The sequence below is a fragment of the Lissotriton vulgaris genome, chromosome 1_1, assembly GCF_964263255.1.
Source record: "Lissotriton vulgaris chromosome 1_1, aLisVul1.2, whole genome shotgun sequence".
Lineage (NCBI taxonomy): Eukaryota > Metazoa > Chordata > Amphibia > Caudata > Salamandridae > Lissotriton > Lissotriton vulgaris.
Window position 1 is genome coordinate 1,588,075,900 of NC_141685.1, and position 17,008 is coordinate 1,588,092,907.

The following is a 17,008-nucleotide window of genomic DNA, read 5'->3' on the forward strand; positions in this document are numbered from 1 at the left end:
GCCAGGGGGAAAGGCCCGACGACAGGAACACATAGTCTAAACGTGCCCTTGTGGAGTGTATTGCCGACTGGTGAGTGCCCTGCTTAAGGGAAGGGTGTAGGTGTCGCCAAGAATCAATGAGGGAGTGATCGGTAAGCAAGGAAGAGAGGACGCGTTGAGTAGGAGAGTAGTGCGCCGTTTGTGGGTGAGAGCGGTCCATGCACGGCCTGACGACTGCATTAAAGTCACCACCTAGTATCACATGACCTATACCTAGGGTCTGAATTTTACCCCATAATGTGAGCAGCGATGAGGTGTCATCGACGTTAGGGCCATAGTAGCAGGCAAAAAGGACCGAATGGGAGTGTAGAGCCCCCCAGACCATGCAGTATCTCGCCCCGGGGTCCGCCTCCGTCCCCGCAGGAACAAACCTCAAACCCCGCCTGACCAAGATCGTAACACCCCTGGCGTAGTTAGAGTAGGAGGAAAAAACCCTGCAGGAAGCCCAACGAGATGCAAAGTGAGAGGTGTTATGAGATAACAAATGCGTTTCTTGGAGCATAGCAATTGAGACCCCCTGCCTGTCCAGATATCCCAAGATTTGTCTCTTCTTTCTGGGGTTATTCAGTCCCCTGACATTCCATGACACCAGCTGGAATTAAAGCGCCGGCGGCTCAGGTTCTACGTCACCCATTCATACAGATGCAGCATCATGTAGCATAAAATCACACAGTTTAGGACCAAGGCATTTTCAATGACGAACATAGCATACACTTCCCGCAGCCAACCTCCCCTCGGACCTCCCAGGGACAACAAATCCAAAATGACAAGGTCATCAGTAGTGGAACAAACCCCATTCCCACCCACACCGGCAACCCCAACTGGCCGGGAATTCAACCCCCACCCGGTTCCCCAAAACGCATACCAAGTACTCCTTAAACAGAGTAGAACACAACTACCACCTCCCAGGAGGGAGGAGGGACTCAGGGGTTCGCCCATATGGGGGGCCGGAACAAGGGGTCCGTCCAAGTATGCAACATGTAGGAACATTTCCCCACCCACACCGGCAACCCCAATCCTCCGGGTATTCAGAACCCACCCACCCAAAGTCATCCCTTCCCTCTCCCCAACTTAGAAACAGAAGTAAAGACAAAGTCTCCCCTATTCTGCTAGCAGAAGGGGTATTTAGGGGTTCACCCATTGGGGGTCAGTTCTAGGGGCCGCCCAACCTGTCATCCACCTCCCTACTTGCACCCACTCGGAGCCAGGTATGTCCCTGTACTCACTACGTGGGACGGAGGTGGGTGATCGAGCACCAGAAGTTATTGAAACCGGGTCATACAATTACTTGAAAATGTACCTCACCGGGTTACTGAAGTCGTGCTCGTTCATACTAATCTTGGACATGACAGACGCCACGGCTACAGTTCAGTCTTGGTGGTCCATAGGCGATGTGGATCTGGAGCGTTGTCTTTCAGCACTTCCCCTATCCTTGTTTTTCTTGTGCTGCTTGAGGAAATCTTCCACCTCTTGAGAAGAGTTGTTTGCCTTGGTAGGTGATTTTTAGTTTCGCCGGGTATAGCATGGCGTATGGTATCTCTTGCTCCTGAAGTTTTTTCTTCACTCCTGCGAATTTCTTTCTAGCCTCCTGAACCGCCGGGGTGAAGTCAGGGAAGAAGGAGAGCGTAGTATTGCAGTATCTTACAGTGCCGATCTCTCTTGCCTGTCTAAGCACCGCGTCCCAGTCCTTATAGTTTAGGAATCTCGCGATGATGGGGCGCGGAGGGGCCCCTGGCTTAGGGCGCACGGCTAGGGACCTGTGGGCTCGCTCAACTATTAGGTGCGGGGAGAAAGATTCCCTACCAAAGAGTTCGGTGACCAGATTTTCGATAAATACCTCCATTCTCCCTGTGTTTGTGGTCTCCGCCAGGCCCATGACGCGAATGTTGTTACGGCGGGACCTCGCTTCCAAATCCTCGTTCTTTTCGGCTATGACTCTTAGGAGCCTGTCCATTTGGGACACATGTCTGCTGTTCGAGGTAGCCCCATCTTACAGTACAGAGATCCTGTCCTCCGCATCTTTGATTCTGGAGTCGTGGCTTTCCAGCTTTGTGACCACGCTATCCATGCGAGTGTTGATGTTGTCAATCTTGGAGTCAATATTTGATAGACTTTGTTGCATGCTAATCAGCAAGGTTTTCCAGTCCTCGTCTGGGGGGCCACAGGCGTTGGGACTGCCCTCCGGGTCTTGTGTACTCTTGGGGTTTCTTTTAGTCTCAAATGGTATCTTAGATTGTTTGGCATCGCTGCGCCCCATGTCGCGTCTTGGCGTTCGCGAGGCCGAAATGGCGGCCGAGGCCAGGGTGTAGTGGGGAAGGTGTTGGTCCAGCGACCTGAGAACTGTTGGGGCAGGTTGGTATTGCGAGAGTGGGCGCTGGCCTCACCTGCACATGGAGCTTAGGGCGTAGCGCGAGTCTGGAGCGCCCCTTTTGGCGCTGTTAGTGGCAGCAATCGTAGATATGCAGGCGGACACCACAGGTCAGTCCGGTCGTCCCCTCTGGCCGTAAACCGGGCCGTGATCCCAAATGTGGCGTGTGATGACACTCTTCGCTGTGAGCTAAGGCAGGGTGCAGTCAGTATCCCCCAGATCTAGGAGGCAGCCAATGGTCACGGAGGGGAAGGCAATGTCACATCTGGCATGAGGCGATGCTTACATGGGGGGGAACTGATTCTGCTGTTAGTTGCAGCCACAGGCAATCCGTGGCTTCAGCGTCTCTCAGTTAAGCCCTCAGGCGATCAGGGGCGGCTTATGCACCAGCTGTCCGTGGCCTGCGGGCACCTTTTTTACAACACTTGTCCAGGCAGAAGGACAGAAGGCAGACCGGGCACTGGGTTTACCCTTTCGGAGGACGCGCGCTGCTGTGTGGCGTTGGGAGGGGAAGCAGTGTCACGGCCCACCAGGCAGGCCCCAGAGGTGAGGAGGTAAGCCGTGCCAGAGGTGCGCAGCAATCGGTTTGCAAATGGGGCCGTGGTGCTATCCGGTCAGCTCAGCACCCGGAATGATATGGCATGGAGCAGGCTCGTCACCTCGAGTCAGTGGGGGGGCAGTTCCCAAAGTCCGCCAGGCTGCACTCGCACCCTCCGCCAGCCGGATCGGACGCCCCGGTTGCAGGTGCAGTCTCCTCCCGACGGGTCAAGCCTTAGGCCCCCAGGTCACAAGATGAGCTGGTGAGTGTACGCCAGCAGTTGTTGGGAGGCGGGAAGGCCGCAGCTGAAGGGCGGGTAGGCCCCGACGTCCGTTTCGGCAGGGTGTTGTACAAGCCCCTTCTCGTGACTGGGGAGCTGCGGGGAGGTCGCGGCTAAGAAGCGGACGGGCCAGGCAGCCGGGCGCAGTCAGCTAGGGTGCACGGGATCAATAAGGCAGGCAATGTCCTTGACTGTGTGGCAGGGCGCCGGCCAGTTTATATTCCCGGTGTTGGGTCGGGTAGGCTTCGCAGCAGTTCCCGCCAAGAGGTTTGAAGGTCGCGCTATAAGTTTATCGCCTCTTCCCAGGCAGGGCTCACCTTGCATACACAGGGGTTTTCTCGCCGCGATGTAGCCTCCTCAGGGAGTCCACCAGTGCCAGCAGTGTCCGCGAGGAGCTGGGAGCGCAGTTTCGACTAGGCCCCAGAGCCACGGAGTTTCCTGGCGCGCTGAGCCGACCGGTCGGCAGATCGCGGTCCAGCACTGCAGTCCGCCCCCAGGAAACAGGCCGATATCTCCACTTCGGCTCTGGCGATTTGCACGATTTTACCACCGCTGAGATCAGGGGGCTGTCACGATCCCAGTTCCGAGGTGTCTGGGCAGTTTTTCCCGGTCAGGATGGTCTGGAGGATGAGTCAAAGGCTCGATCTGACAAGAGCCTCACTACAGTGCGGCCATCTTGGTTTGGCGCCACCTAGCGCCCCTCAACCACTTTTAATATTACACATAGCCAAATAAATAGCAGAAACCTTTCACAATTCTCTATTATAAGTCTCACCATTTCACTGAAAAACATAAATGAGTATCTCTCTACAAAACACTATCTACACCACATAAATTCACAATACAAGCTTGAAATTGAAACCAAACATCAAAAATGATGTCGCATATTTTAACTATATCTCTTTACACTTATAAAAACTTCTCTCATCACTAATACCTTAATTCAACATATACATTTCCAATTTGAAATCAACACCTAAAATTATGCACTATACAACTAATGTACATATCCACACATTAAAACAATTAGTCGTAATCAGCAATCCCTATACCAAAACATGCATAATACTATGCAAAGTAAATATTAAACAACATTTAAACACATTACAAAAAATGCAATTAATATTTCTACATTACAAAATATACGAGTAACTTCACATTTTATGAATAATATTTCATGTTTAAAAACAAAGGCAGGACATAGCATACCTCCCACATTAATAACTCACCTTTCAAATTGATTTATACACTATGAAGTATCTGAATCACCCACCAGATTTTCTTACGCACACAATGAATATGGTGCACTGCTCTTAGCAAAACCAAAAAATTGCAAAGTTTCCCCGTCATTCTGCCAAAATATTGCTTCCCAGGTTAATTCAAATTCTAAGACACATTTCTATTGATTACACATATCAACCCTTGCCAACTGACCTCTAACTGAACCAAAATTGCTTCTGGAATTTTCTGGAGTTGCCCCTGGTCCGTGCACCATAAGCGATGGAACCGCGGATCCAGACGAGACTTCAAAAGTATATTACAAATAATGTTACCATTTTTTTTTCATAACACACTGCTTCTAACCATACAAGTGACTTGGGAAATCTCACTACAATTACACATTACTGTAATATTTATAAGAAATACACATTTTAATGACACACATAACATCCAACCCTACCCCCATTCTGCTTAATGCCTGTTTCCATAGTAACAGTTCATGGAACACTCAACAGAACACACAGGTCACAAGTTCAACAAACAAACAGTTTTTACTAACCAATAAGAAACATGCTTTTTAAACACAGAAACATGCTTCCTATTTTTCTATAATTGGCTGTTCGTTCTCAAACAGCCAATCTTTTCTCTTCTTTTTTTTAAACTGCATCTTGTCAACCATTTTAGAGACCTCTTATTTTACCAACTGCCTACTTCACCTACAGACTTCTTTTGAGTGCATCCAGACTTCCCTTCAAGATGCCTAGAGTGTGCATTGTGGGACACAGCTATAGTTTCTGATGCAAAAGGCATGCTGAAAGCAGAGGTATTGACAAAGACCTAGCTTTGCAAAATGTAGACATTAAATGGATTGGACAGAGAGGATTAAAGTGGCACCAATTGATGCCTTTGGTTAAAACCGTTTTACATCTCCAACCATCTGACCTCATGATTGTGCACTGTGGTGACAATGACCTAGGCACATTGAATAGAGTAGGTCTGGAAATGCTAATGAAGGACACCTTTGCAGAATTGATGTTACTTTCCCCCAAACTGCCTTTGTCTACTCTAACATATGCCAAAGACAGAAATGGAACTGGTCCAATCAATTTTGTCCACAGATTGTGAAAGCTAGGAAAAATGTCAATAAAGCTGTTTATGCTTATCTCAGAGATTATAGTATGGGGTCCATATACAACAACAATCTGCGTTTTACTATGGATGGCATCTACAGGAGAGATGGTGTACATTTCACAGATGAGGGAAACAGAGTTTTTCTCAACAACTTTCGACTCTGCATAGGCACTTACGTTTAGGTACCAAAATCTCCCAATACACCAAGGGCTTTTTTCAAAGCCACCCAAGATCCAAACATATAGCTTAGATTTATAATTAAAAAACTTGGGAGTGGAAAAGCAATTCTGCTTTGGATTTTGGAAGAGAGAGCAGGTTTCCCTATTCTTTCTTAAAAAATCCAAACCAGAGTTTGCTACGGTACGGCGGGAGACGTGCTCCCGCCCTACCGCAGCAAACAGCAGTGTCCCGGGGGTGAGTACCCTAGGTCACATCAGGAGTTGGCCCTGGGGGGTGGCGGTCCCCAGAACCATCAAATCCTATAGGAGGGGGGCCCGCAGCCCCCCTCCCAACAATTGCAAAGCCCCGGGGAGGTGGTGGTCCCTGGTGTGTGTTATGGGGTTTGAGCACCCCCACACAGGTGTAATTTTAAAAATCCCTCGCATTGCTTTTAAAAAAATGCTGTTAGGATTTGTGCACCCAGCGCGCATTCCACTGTTTTTTTATATAAAAAACTTTTTTGGGCCCTGGGGGTCCTTGTGGGGCCCCCTGAGCAGGCCAAGGGGGGCATGTTGTTTCTACCCTGTCCCCTTTTCTTGTTGTATGCCTTTTTTTTCACCTTCCCGGTTTGCAGTGTTGACAGCCAATTAGAATGCAGCTCATGATCGGCAGGATGCGCGGATCCATCGCGCCTCTACATATCAAATCTTTTATTTTTTTATTTTATCCCTAACTACTGAATGGATTTACATCATTTAAGAAAAATAGTTCTTTCTGAGGCAAGGGCTATCTACATGCCAAATTTGGTGCAATTCCGTTGATCAGTTTGCGCTGTAGCCGTATCTAAAGTTTGCTATGGAAAATGCATTTTTTGACCTCTTTCTTTTGAATTTCTCAGGAACTACTGAACAGATTTACACCATTTACCAAAAAAAGTTCTTTCTGAACCAAGGGCTACCTTTTTGCCAAATTTGGTGTAATTCCGTTCAGTAGTTCAGGCTGTAGCCGTGTACAAAGTTTCCAATGGGAATTTACATGGAGAAAACATGTTTTGGGCCCCCCTTTTTTCTTGGCCCCCCCACTTGCCGAATCACCATGAAACTTTAAAGATAGGAGCTGACCAGAGCAGGCCATAAGTTTTAAAAATTTCGCGAAGATTTGCCGAACGGCACCAAAGTTATTGGGAAAACGAAAAAGACAATAGGAATCATCGCACATTTTAAATCTACACACTCACACCCCACATGGCTTGAACCAGAAAGAAGAACTGTACATACATTTATGAGTCTTTTGACTTCTCTCACAAGAATGAACTGGCTGTTTTGATGTCTCACTTTGCACATGTCTCGATAAGGAATGCCTTATATATACTGATAGAAGTATGCCATGTATATACTGATAGAAGCAATCTTTGCGAATTACCCAATAATTGGGCATGAAGAGACATATGTAGGAATTGCGCTTGCAATTGCTGAAATTTTCAGAATTTTAGCATTTGCGATCGCAATTAGGGCAGTGTGCTATGTAGCACACAAAAAGCCACATGCAAAATAAGGAATCGAAAAATTTACGATTCCTTATTTTGCGATTGTATTTAAGGAATAGCAAATTGCGATTCCTTAAATGCAATGTAGGAAGCACCCAAGTTGTGCGAATTGTGGCTTAAGGAATCGCAAAATACCACCAACTTCAGGTTGGTGGTAAATTGCGATTTCTTCGAAAAATTTACTTTTCGGCATTTTTCAAAGTGCAATGTGGGTCACATACATGCCCTTCGGGCATGTATGTGGGCCACATGTGCACACATGTTAATTTCAGAGGTGCAACATGGTGCCGGCGGTACACAAAATACCCCCTTACTTATTCTGTTTAGTGCCCCGGCATGAGGTGGCTCCCCAGCAGCTATATTATTTGTGCCCTGGGGTGGTAGCTGCCCCGAGTGCTGCTGGGGAAGCCCTTTTTTAAAATAATATATGTGCCCTGGTGAGGTGGCAGTCCCCGGGAGATCATGTGGCTTACCCACATATTAATACCGCCCTGGGGAAGTGGTGGCCCCCATGGCTGTGTGGGAGACCATAGGGCCTCCCCTGCATTCCCTTAAAAACATCTGTGTGCCCCAGGGAGGTAGCGGTCCCTAGGACTCCCCCACCTGTAACTTGCAGTGAGTGCCCCAGGGAGATGGCGGGCTGCGGGTCCACCTGCAAAGTTTGCAGCAAAATTAAATTAAAAGAATACTTTTCAGCCCCAGCGGGGTCCCTGTGGGGCTTCCCCCACCGTACCTGGGGGGATCAGGGTTTTCCTACCCTGCCACCTTTTCATTATTCATAACTTTTTTTGTGAGGCTCTGCCTCAAGCTGAGTCCCAATATGGCTGCCTACTCTTCCTGATTGAAGTGTTGACAGTAAGTCTAATTTTAGTAGGATCCGCGAGTCCACTGCAAAAACACGCATCCCCAGATATCTAGAATTTTTAAACTGTAATATCTCTCAAACTACCCACCAAATCACAAAAAGCACACTTTCTGGAGTGACATCTAGCTTTCTGCCAAATTTGGTGTAATTACGTTCAGTGGTTTGGGTTGTAGTCGTGTTCAAAAAATGAAAAATCCAGATATATATAACTTTATAACTTGAGGAAAATGAGTTTTGGAACGCCTTTTTTTTCTTTGCCCCTGCTTGACGGATCGCCCCGAATCTTTCGATACAGCAGCTGAACCGAAAAGGGGACGTTTTTCTGAAAATTCCGGAAAAGTTTCGTCAAGCGGTGCTAAAGTTATTGGCAAAACAAAAAACTCTCTTCCTATGGAAACTTTGGTCCTAACTATAACTACCTACTGGCGACCACCAGTAGGTAATACAAATATATTGTTTGAAATCGTGATGATAACAATGTGATGAATACAATCGTTATTAACAATGAGCACATTAGTCCTTCCTCATTTTTGTGCAATTCAAGTGTATTTAAACTTACAAACAACTGATCCTCATTTAGCTGTTGGATCACGGGGTGTAAGGAAACATGGGACACATAGAAAGGTGGATTTGAAGGCTTTTATTTTGCTTTTCTAGGTCCTTTGTTTCAGAATTTCCAGGCTACAGAGAGCCAACAATAAATGTAATAGACAAAACAAAGAGGTCCTCCACTGTTCTTCCCGGTTCCTTCCTTTGTGCCTCGGGGTCTTGTCACAGCAGGGTCTGTGGAGCGTCTCTCTCCCTCTCTCTTAGGCCCAGAGTGCAGGAAAAGAAGCAGAAACAACAAGCTAGGGTTACTACTGGGTTTGTTTGGCCTACCGCTATATGTGCACCTACCACCGGATGTTGTGAAGTGAGGGGATTCCGCAGTGCATAAAACAAAACAATACATGCATGATCTATTTCCAGTGTTACCGCACCACCACCACCAAAACGATCTCCTCTACGGTACTTGCCTTAGGCCACAAACCATGTCCAGGGCCGTGGCGCTGGGACCCGGGGCGTTCTCTCCGCAGTGTATACAACGTTCTCTTGTGCTTCGGGTCTTCTGATTCCTTTCTCCTAGTTCTCGTTCACCACTCATCTCCACACTCCTCTCCTTTGTATTCTCGCGCGCCTCCCTCTCCTGCTCGATGCCTTTTCTTCCATCTTCCGCCAATGATGTCAGTTGCTCCTCCTCAGTTCCTTGCACTGCCACTAGACCACTCAGGTCTTACCGCTTATGAAGCGCATCCCAACCGCCCGCCGGCCACTTTCGGTCTGCCTCGCTGCTCTACTCCTCACAGTTGCATATGATTAAGACCGAAGTACAGTTGAAACGCGTAATGCTTTTGTGTTGATACCTGCGAAAATAAAGAACTTTGTTTTACTTCATTCCCGACTGGAGGGCCTGTTTTCTCACAGTATGAAGACTGTGTGGGATTTCATTCGACATATATATGTGTATATGTGTGTATATATATATTACCTACTGGTGATAGCCAGTAGGTATATATAGTTAGGACCTAGCTACCATAGGAAATCCGCAACATTCTATTGGGAATAACTTTGGCGCCGGTTGAGGAATTTGCGTGTAATTTTCCAAAATTTAGACCAGCTCCGCTCCGCTCCTTCCCAGGAAGTTTTGGGGGGATTCGTCATGCGGGGCCGAGAAAAAAAGGGGGGGTCCCAAAACGTGTTTTCCCCATGTTAATTTCCATAGGACGATTAGACACGGCTACAGCCCGAACGGCTGAACGGAATTACACCAAACTTGGCAAAATTGTACGGACTGGTACGCAGAAGTGCCTTTTCTATATTTGGTGAAAATTGCTCTGTGGTTTTTACGAAAATTGACTTCAAAAACACATATATATCTATATGCGCGCTTCGAACGCTTACAGGTAGGCGTACCGGGGAGCGCAACCCGGCGACACGGAAGTGCGCGAGCGGAAAGCTGATCTCGGCTCTCGGGTGTCTGTCAACATTCCAAATGGTCCGGCAGAGACCGCCATCATGTGTCTCGGTAGAATCGAGACACAAGAGGTGAAAAACAAAAGGGGAAAACTATAAAAGGGGGCAGGGTAGAGACCCCCTGGCCCCCTAGGTTTTATCAGGGGGGTCTAGGAGGACCCCAAAGGTCAAAAAAACAAATTTTTGTTTTTTAAAATTTCGCAGAGTACGCGCTGGGTGCGATGCCATGTACGCGTACCCTGAGCGTACCACGGGGAAAACCAACACAATTTTTTTATTTGTGAGCCTGGGGGGTCCTTGTGGGACCCCAGGAGCAGGCCTAGGGGGTCAGGGTGCTTCTACCCTGCCCCCTTTGCGTGTTTTGCACCTTTGTTTCACTGCTTTCTTGTGCTTTGCTTCTACCGAGGCACAAGATGGCTGCCAACACTTCCTGGTTTGGAGTGTTGACAGACAGTGGCAGCCAATCAGCATGCCTTTCACAGGAAAGCAGCATGCTCATTGGCTGTCAACACTTCTAACCAGGAAGTGTTGGCATTCATCTTGTGCTAGGTAGACCGAGGCACAAAAGAAGCAGAAAAACAAACGTGTAGAATGCAAAAAGGGGGCAGGGTAGAAACAACCTGACCCCCTAGGGGTGCTCAGGTGGTCCCACAAGTATATTAACATATTTAAACATTATCCGCTAATAGAATTAGCATTTAAAAAACCTAGCGAATTCACTGAAAAAACCATAGGTTTCAGGCCTTATATAGTTAGGAATTAGCATTAAAAAAAACTTGCAAATTTACTTAAAAAGCCATAGGTTTCAGGCCTTATATAGTTAGGAATTAGCATTTAAAACACCTTGCAAATTCACTGAAAAAACTATAGGTTTCAAGGCTTATATAGTTAGGAATTAGCTTTTAAAAAACCTTTGAAATTCACTCAAAAAACTATAAGTTTTAGTGGTCTTATAGTTAGCTGGACATTTCACTCATACAAAACCATTGAAATTGCTCCTATATAGTTAGTTGCACTAACTATATTTCGCGCACCAGCAATCCACTGCTGATGATGTCACATATTACATCATTCATGACATGGTCAGTGACATCACTGATGACATCTCAAATGACATCAATGATATATATGAGTTTATCAGTGAAAATTAATTAATGTAAGGAATTGATATCTAAACAATATAAACATTGTGAAATTGTAAAGGTAAACATTTTTCTACTGTCCTTATTAAGAAATCTATGTGCCTTGTTCATATACTCGTACCTAATCTCGCAAATGTATGATTTGTTGGAATCTTTTTAGGAAAGGATGGTGTTTCTGCAAAAGCTGCTGTGAAGTTTACAAAACTGGCTTTCAGCCATGAGCATTGGGATGCGTTTGATGCAGTTATTCCATCTGTGTTTTTGTTTGTCCAGGTAAATATAAATAAATGATGGAACTATTGGTGTGGACCTGTTTGCATGATATATGGGATAAAATACACCCTGAGTTACAATATAATGATAGTTCAAGTTACCAAGGAGCTCCGTGACCATATAGAGAAATGAAGCTGAAGGCTGAGTTCCTTTAAAATGTCATGGAGCTCCGATGTACTTTGGTCCTGAAAATACATGGTCACACCATCAACCTTCTCACAAACCACTTAAATACTTGCGGCCACATGCATCAACCTATTTAGGAAGTGCAAACGGTGTGAATCGGTAAATTCGGCCGTTTGCGATTCCTAAATAAGTTTTTGGGATGCATCATAAATTTTTGTGAAATTCGCTATTTTTAGCGATTTCCAAAAATGCGATTGCTTTTAAGGAATCGCAAATTTGTGATTCCTTAAAAGCAATGCATGATTGTTTTTCAAATTGCGAATTAGCAATTAGGGGGTGCAAATTACCACGAGGTAATTTGCGAAAAGTTATGAAAATGCTCAAAAATGCAATTTTTAAACTTTCATGTTACAGACACACATGTCCTTAGGACATGTGTGTGTGAAACATGCACTTTAAAATACATTTCAGGGTTGCAAGGGGGGGTCCTTTGGACCCCCCTCTGCACCCTTGGAATGCATTAACAAATTGTGAATCGCATTTTCAAATTCGCAATTTGTAAATGACTTCCCATTGACTCCTATGGGCCTTTTGGCCCATAGGAATCAATGGGATTTGCGAAATCGCAATCAGGAATTCGCATAATATTTGCGATTCGCAAAAAATTGTGATTTTTACTGAATCGCAAATATTATGGGAATAAAATCATGTATCCCATTTTGCGATTCCTTATTTGCGATTCCCTAAAAATCGCAAATAAGGAATCGCAAAACCTTACAATGATGCATGTGGCCGTACATCTGTTGCTTTTTACATGAAAAAGATAGGATGTATGCAGACATGATGAATAAAATATTTTTTGCAAAAAATATTTTAGAATCTGTTGAATGCAAGTCAAATTTACAGAAACAAAACTCTCTTAACTTAGAATGTGTAGAAGCATGGAGGCACATTCTACCTTGCTTACATTTTGTTCAGGTATGTAAAACTAAAAGTTATCATTAATATCTCATTTCTACTTAACACTCTTCATCTAAAAAAACAGAGAAGAAGATGAAAATGCCAGTTTTCCTTTTTTGCTGTTTAATCTAGGTATGCTCTGTCTCCTGGCTTTCTGGCAGTAGCTCTTAACATGTCAAATATAATAAGTTATTACAGCTGAGCAGCTAGATCAAGTCATTATTACAGGTGACAACAGACCTCAATAATTGCCTCTCATGAGCAAATTAGATTTAGGCTTTTATATAGGGATTGCAGGGTCCCATGTATTATAAATTGTTGATTAAGGCCATCACACATTCTTATTGCAATGAATTGTTTGTGTTTTTCTTAGAGTCAGGATGACCCAACTTGGAGAAAGGAAGAAATGGATCTGAAGATACTTCTGGCTATGCAGCCATTGCTCTCAGGACGAAAGCCCAAGCATGGCATAGCTGTACAGCAAAGTCATATTAATGAAGAAAACATCTGTGGTGAAAGCATCATATTTGAAGGTCTGTTCTTACGCAAAAGAATAAACCTTATATTAAAAGTCAGTGTGTTTATGTGTTTCCTATGGCCAATAAAACATTGCTACAAGGTGGAGCCTTTATATCTCAAAGGTTACTTTGTGTCCAGTGTAAGGCATGATCATCTGTTATTTATCTTCTATTGATGTGTCTCATTTGAGCAGTCCACATGCACCCAAATGGGGTACTTGATGCTCACTGCCAGAGGAGGAAGAGAGTAAAAAGACACAGAAAGGCCTAAACAGGTAGCAGGGAAAAATGCCATGCCTTTATTATCCTCCTAAGATTCAGGTAGTTTGATGTGGCCCATAATTAGAATGGGCTAGAAATCATAAGGCCAGTGCACCTCTGTCCTTCATTTTTTCATAGTGCACAGAAAATGTGTAATCTATACAATACAGGCTTCTCAAAATGTAGGCACTTTTCCAAAGATAGTCCTAATGAGCAGTGTACATGTCTTTGAGTGTTATTCATGCTGCAATAGTGAGGTGAGTGGTGTAGGGATGGCAGATCTGCAGAGTGGGGCAAAAGATGGACTGCAGAATGTTAGGATATTAGGGACGAGAACTGCAAACCTTTGATAAGCTCCAAGTATAATAATTTGCCATATTGCAGTACAGATCCTCCTTTGATAAATGCAGTGAAATGGCCCTGAGGGTTAAAAAGAAAGTACAATTGGATAAAGCATGTAATATATTAAGCTATGTTTTATACTTAACATTTACCCACAACCTCCTATAGAAATATGGTATATTTAATTGATTTTTTTCTTTGCTCGTCATACATCAGCTTAATGGCAAGGGAAGTCCTAGATTATTTAGTCAATGCCCAGCACTACAAAAATGTAGTCATTCATAGAGCTGTATGGTGATTGATTACTTGTTTTGAGTTGTCCTTGCCAAACATTGAACAAAGAAAATGGACAAGTCCTTCTTGAGGTTTTCAGATCAGCGGTCCTGGCCAAAACCTTCAAAGAGAGGAGCACAAACAACTGAAAGTAGTTTTAGGAAACCCCTCACCCACCTACCTAGTAGGTGGCATGCTTCATCTTCGGGGCCCAGCTGGATCTCCTAGTGCAATCCAGCTGTGCTTCAACGCCTGAGTTACAGCGGAGCAAGTTGTTTGTGTAAGGAAAGTGAAATGCTATGTGAAGTGCAGTTATGGGTTAAAATGCCTCTAGGAATAACCCTTGTAAAAGTTTTAATAAAAGGGCCCTAGGACATAGGAAAAAACGTTATTGGGATCTGCATGAGGTTTTTAAATGTACTTCTGCATCCCAGCAGAAATGTAGGTCTAATAGTTTCAGCCTTTATGTTGGTTCATGAGGCTTTCGTCAGGAACAAAATGGAGTGTGTGACCAAAAAAGGGTAGGGATGGTCACAGTAGCGATAATATCAGCACACACCCTAAAGTATACTGTGAGTGTAGTGGATTTGTGTTACTTACAAATCCTCTGTATGGAGTACCTGAAAAGGAAAGAATCAATAAATGCAGGTACAACGCGATTAGTTGTTTGGCATGCATATTTATAATTTATGCACGCTCCTGTATGCGTAGATGATGGCATCTTGCATGTTACTGAGTGAAGGAATGAATGATGGTTATCTACAGAATAACCATGTGTGGCTACAATGTGCCCCGGTGGTGCTAAATATTATAGGGGTCCAAGAGGTAAATGGATCATTATGATTGTCACATTTTTTAACAGTGTGCTTGACAAATATCGCATTCTGGCACTTTGTGTGTAAACATTAAAGTTAAGTATCTAGTGATTGCGCGTGAATTTTCCTAGGCGAGAACACATGTAACATATATTTGCACAAATTTATGACTGACAACACAAAAGACCGACAATGGCGGCCTCACTTAAACTCTGAGTGTGCTATGCCTCATGGATCCGATCGATCTTTGCTGCTCCCCCTGCTGACCCTGGGGAGGGGATACAGAAGGGCATGGGCAATACGTGCGGATATAATGGGGAAAAAAATTCAAAAATAAAGCAAAAAGTACAGCTTAGTTTGGCGGCACCCGCAATTAGCTTGCGGGTGCCGGTACTCACGTTTGTCAGGGGAATATAAATCGATATGACCTACGCAGATGATCGGGTCCCGCTGGTATGCCCTGATCGGTCGTTCTACGTGCCTCTATTAGGACGCGGGCGGAAGTGCTCCCGAGGTCATGTGGGTGTGACCGAGCACCTTGCTTGCCTTATCTTCTGGTGCGCTAACCTAAATGCGCATGCGTGTTTAGCGCGGATGTCTGTCCTCAACGAGCAATTAAAGTTTTTAGCTTAAAGATGTGGTAAAAAAACGCGGGTGCTCTTGCGGTCAAGTGGGTTTGACAGAGCAACTTGCTTGCCATAGTATCTGATGCATTACCCAAGAGACAAATGTGAATGCGTGTTAGCCCGTGTGAGCGCATAGGCTAACCATGGAGACTTTTTTTGGTCTGCAGTGTGTAAAAACAGCGGGGAGAGTGCAGTGGGCGAACGACCACTCAATATTTATTGGCGTTGTCTAGGGCTGGATGTATTTGCAGTTCACCATTTTTATACATATATACAATTATTTGCAGCGTCAAGCAATGATGTTACATTTTGACTTATTTAGAAATGAGTCTGCGTAGTGATGTTATCACACATTTCTTGTTGGGCATAGTACCTGGTTCATTTTTATCTGCATTTCGGCAATTTATATTCCTGTGGCTCATAAGATCATAATTAGCTGATCTTTTTTGTACTGTAGTTCCTATATTCCCAATAGGCTCTGCGCATTGGAAAAACATATACTATAGATTTGACGTAGGACAGAGGTCTACTAGGTCTCTATCGAATATATTAGACTTAATTGTGAGTGCCAGCTAGCTCAGAGGTCACTAGAAACTTTCTCAAATTCACAAGAAGGGATTAGTTTCTGACAACCACATAAACATGACAACTTTGTTTCCCAAGAATAAGAAACTTATCTCTAGAGTAGTGGAAACAATAGATAGTTATTTCACTCAGTCAATCGTGCATGCTTCGTTTCACCAGAGGTGCAGAGAAATAGAGAGACGTGCATTTTCAATAAAAAGTATTCATTGAACAGTCTTCTGTCTCATGCAGGAGAAATAAACTGCTACAATCGTACTACTGGTTGCAAAGTACAATGCGTACAGTACAACGAGTATTATAAAATAATACTGTAAAAGCATGATATGGTTTCTAAGCCATTAAATATAACATATAATACATACATTAATAAATAATGACTAAAAGTACTCAACTGGTGCTTCTAAAATACGCCTAGCCCTGTGCACCTTACTTAGATCTAGTACGAGGGAAGAAGTAAGTGAGGTGTCGCTTAAGTTTAGTATTCTTTGCCAAGAATCTCTCCAAGAATTCTCTAAGGGTCCAATCAGCTTCGTACCTTGGTTTTAGAATGAAGGAGGTCTTGTATCTCTCTCTCAGAACTCAATTTCCCAGCAACCTGCAAGGGCAGCCTGGAAACACTGGAGCTGGATGTCGCAATCGCTCTCACCACCACGACGAGAAAAAGAAAATGTAGAATAGCGCAATCTCTCCAAACAGACTACATGTCCCAGAAGGCAAACCGGCTATGGAAGGCAGGAAAAAAGACTGAGCCTATATAAGCTCCTCCTCTGCAGCGTTTAGTTGCTTGACAATTGTTTATTGTGGTTTTGGTATTGGCGGAAGGTGTTCTCCCCGCCGGATGTATACCCTAGAAACCCAGCGCAGACGAAGAGCCTGCGAGGTCAGAGGATTCAAGCCAACGCCGACGAAGAGCCTGCGAGGTCAACG

At 44.6% G+C, this 17,008-nt stretch overlaps 1 protein-coding gene across 1 annotated transcript in view; it reads left to right on the top strand.

Annotated features, from left to right (window-relative positions):
• The window catches only part of CFAP54 (cilia and flagella associated protein 54), a 2,285,874-nt gene that overhangs the window by 294,014 nt on the left and 1,974,852 nt on the right, over positions 1-17,008 (top strand). Inside the window, exons 11-12 of the mRNA XM_086918163.1 lie at positions 11,463-11,575; positions 13,035-13,194. Coding sequence (XP_086774289.1) covers positions 11,463-11,575; positions 13,035-13,194 — 273 coding nt within the window. The remainder of the gene's footprint in view (positions 1-11,462; positions 11,576-13,034; positions 13,195-17,008) is intronic.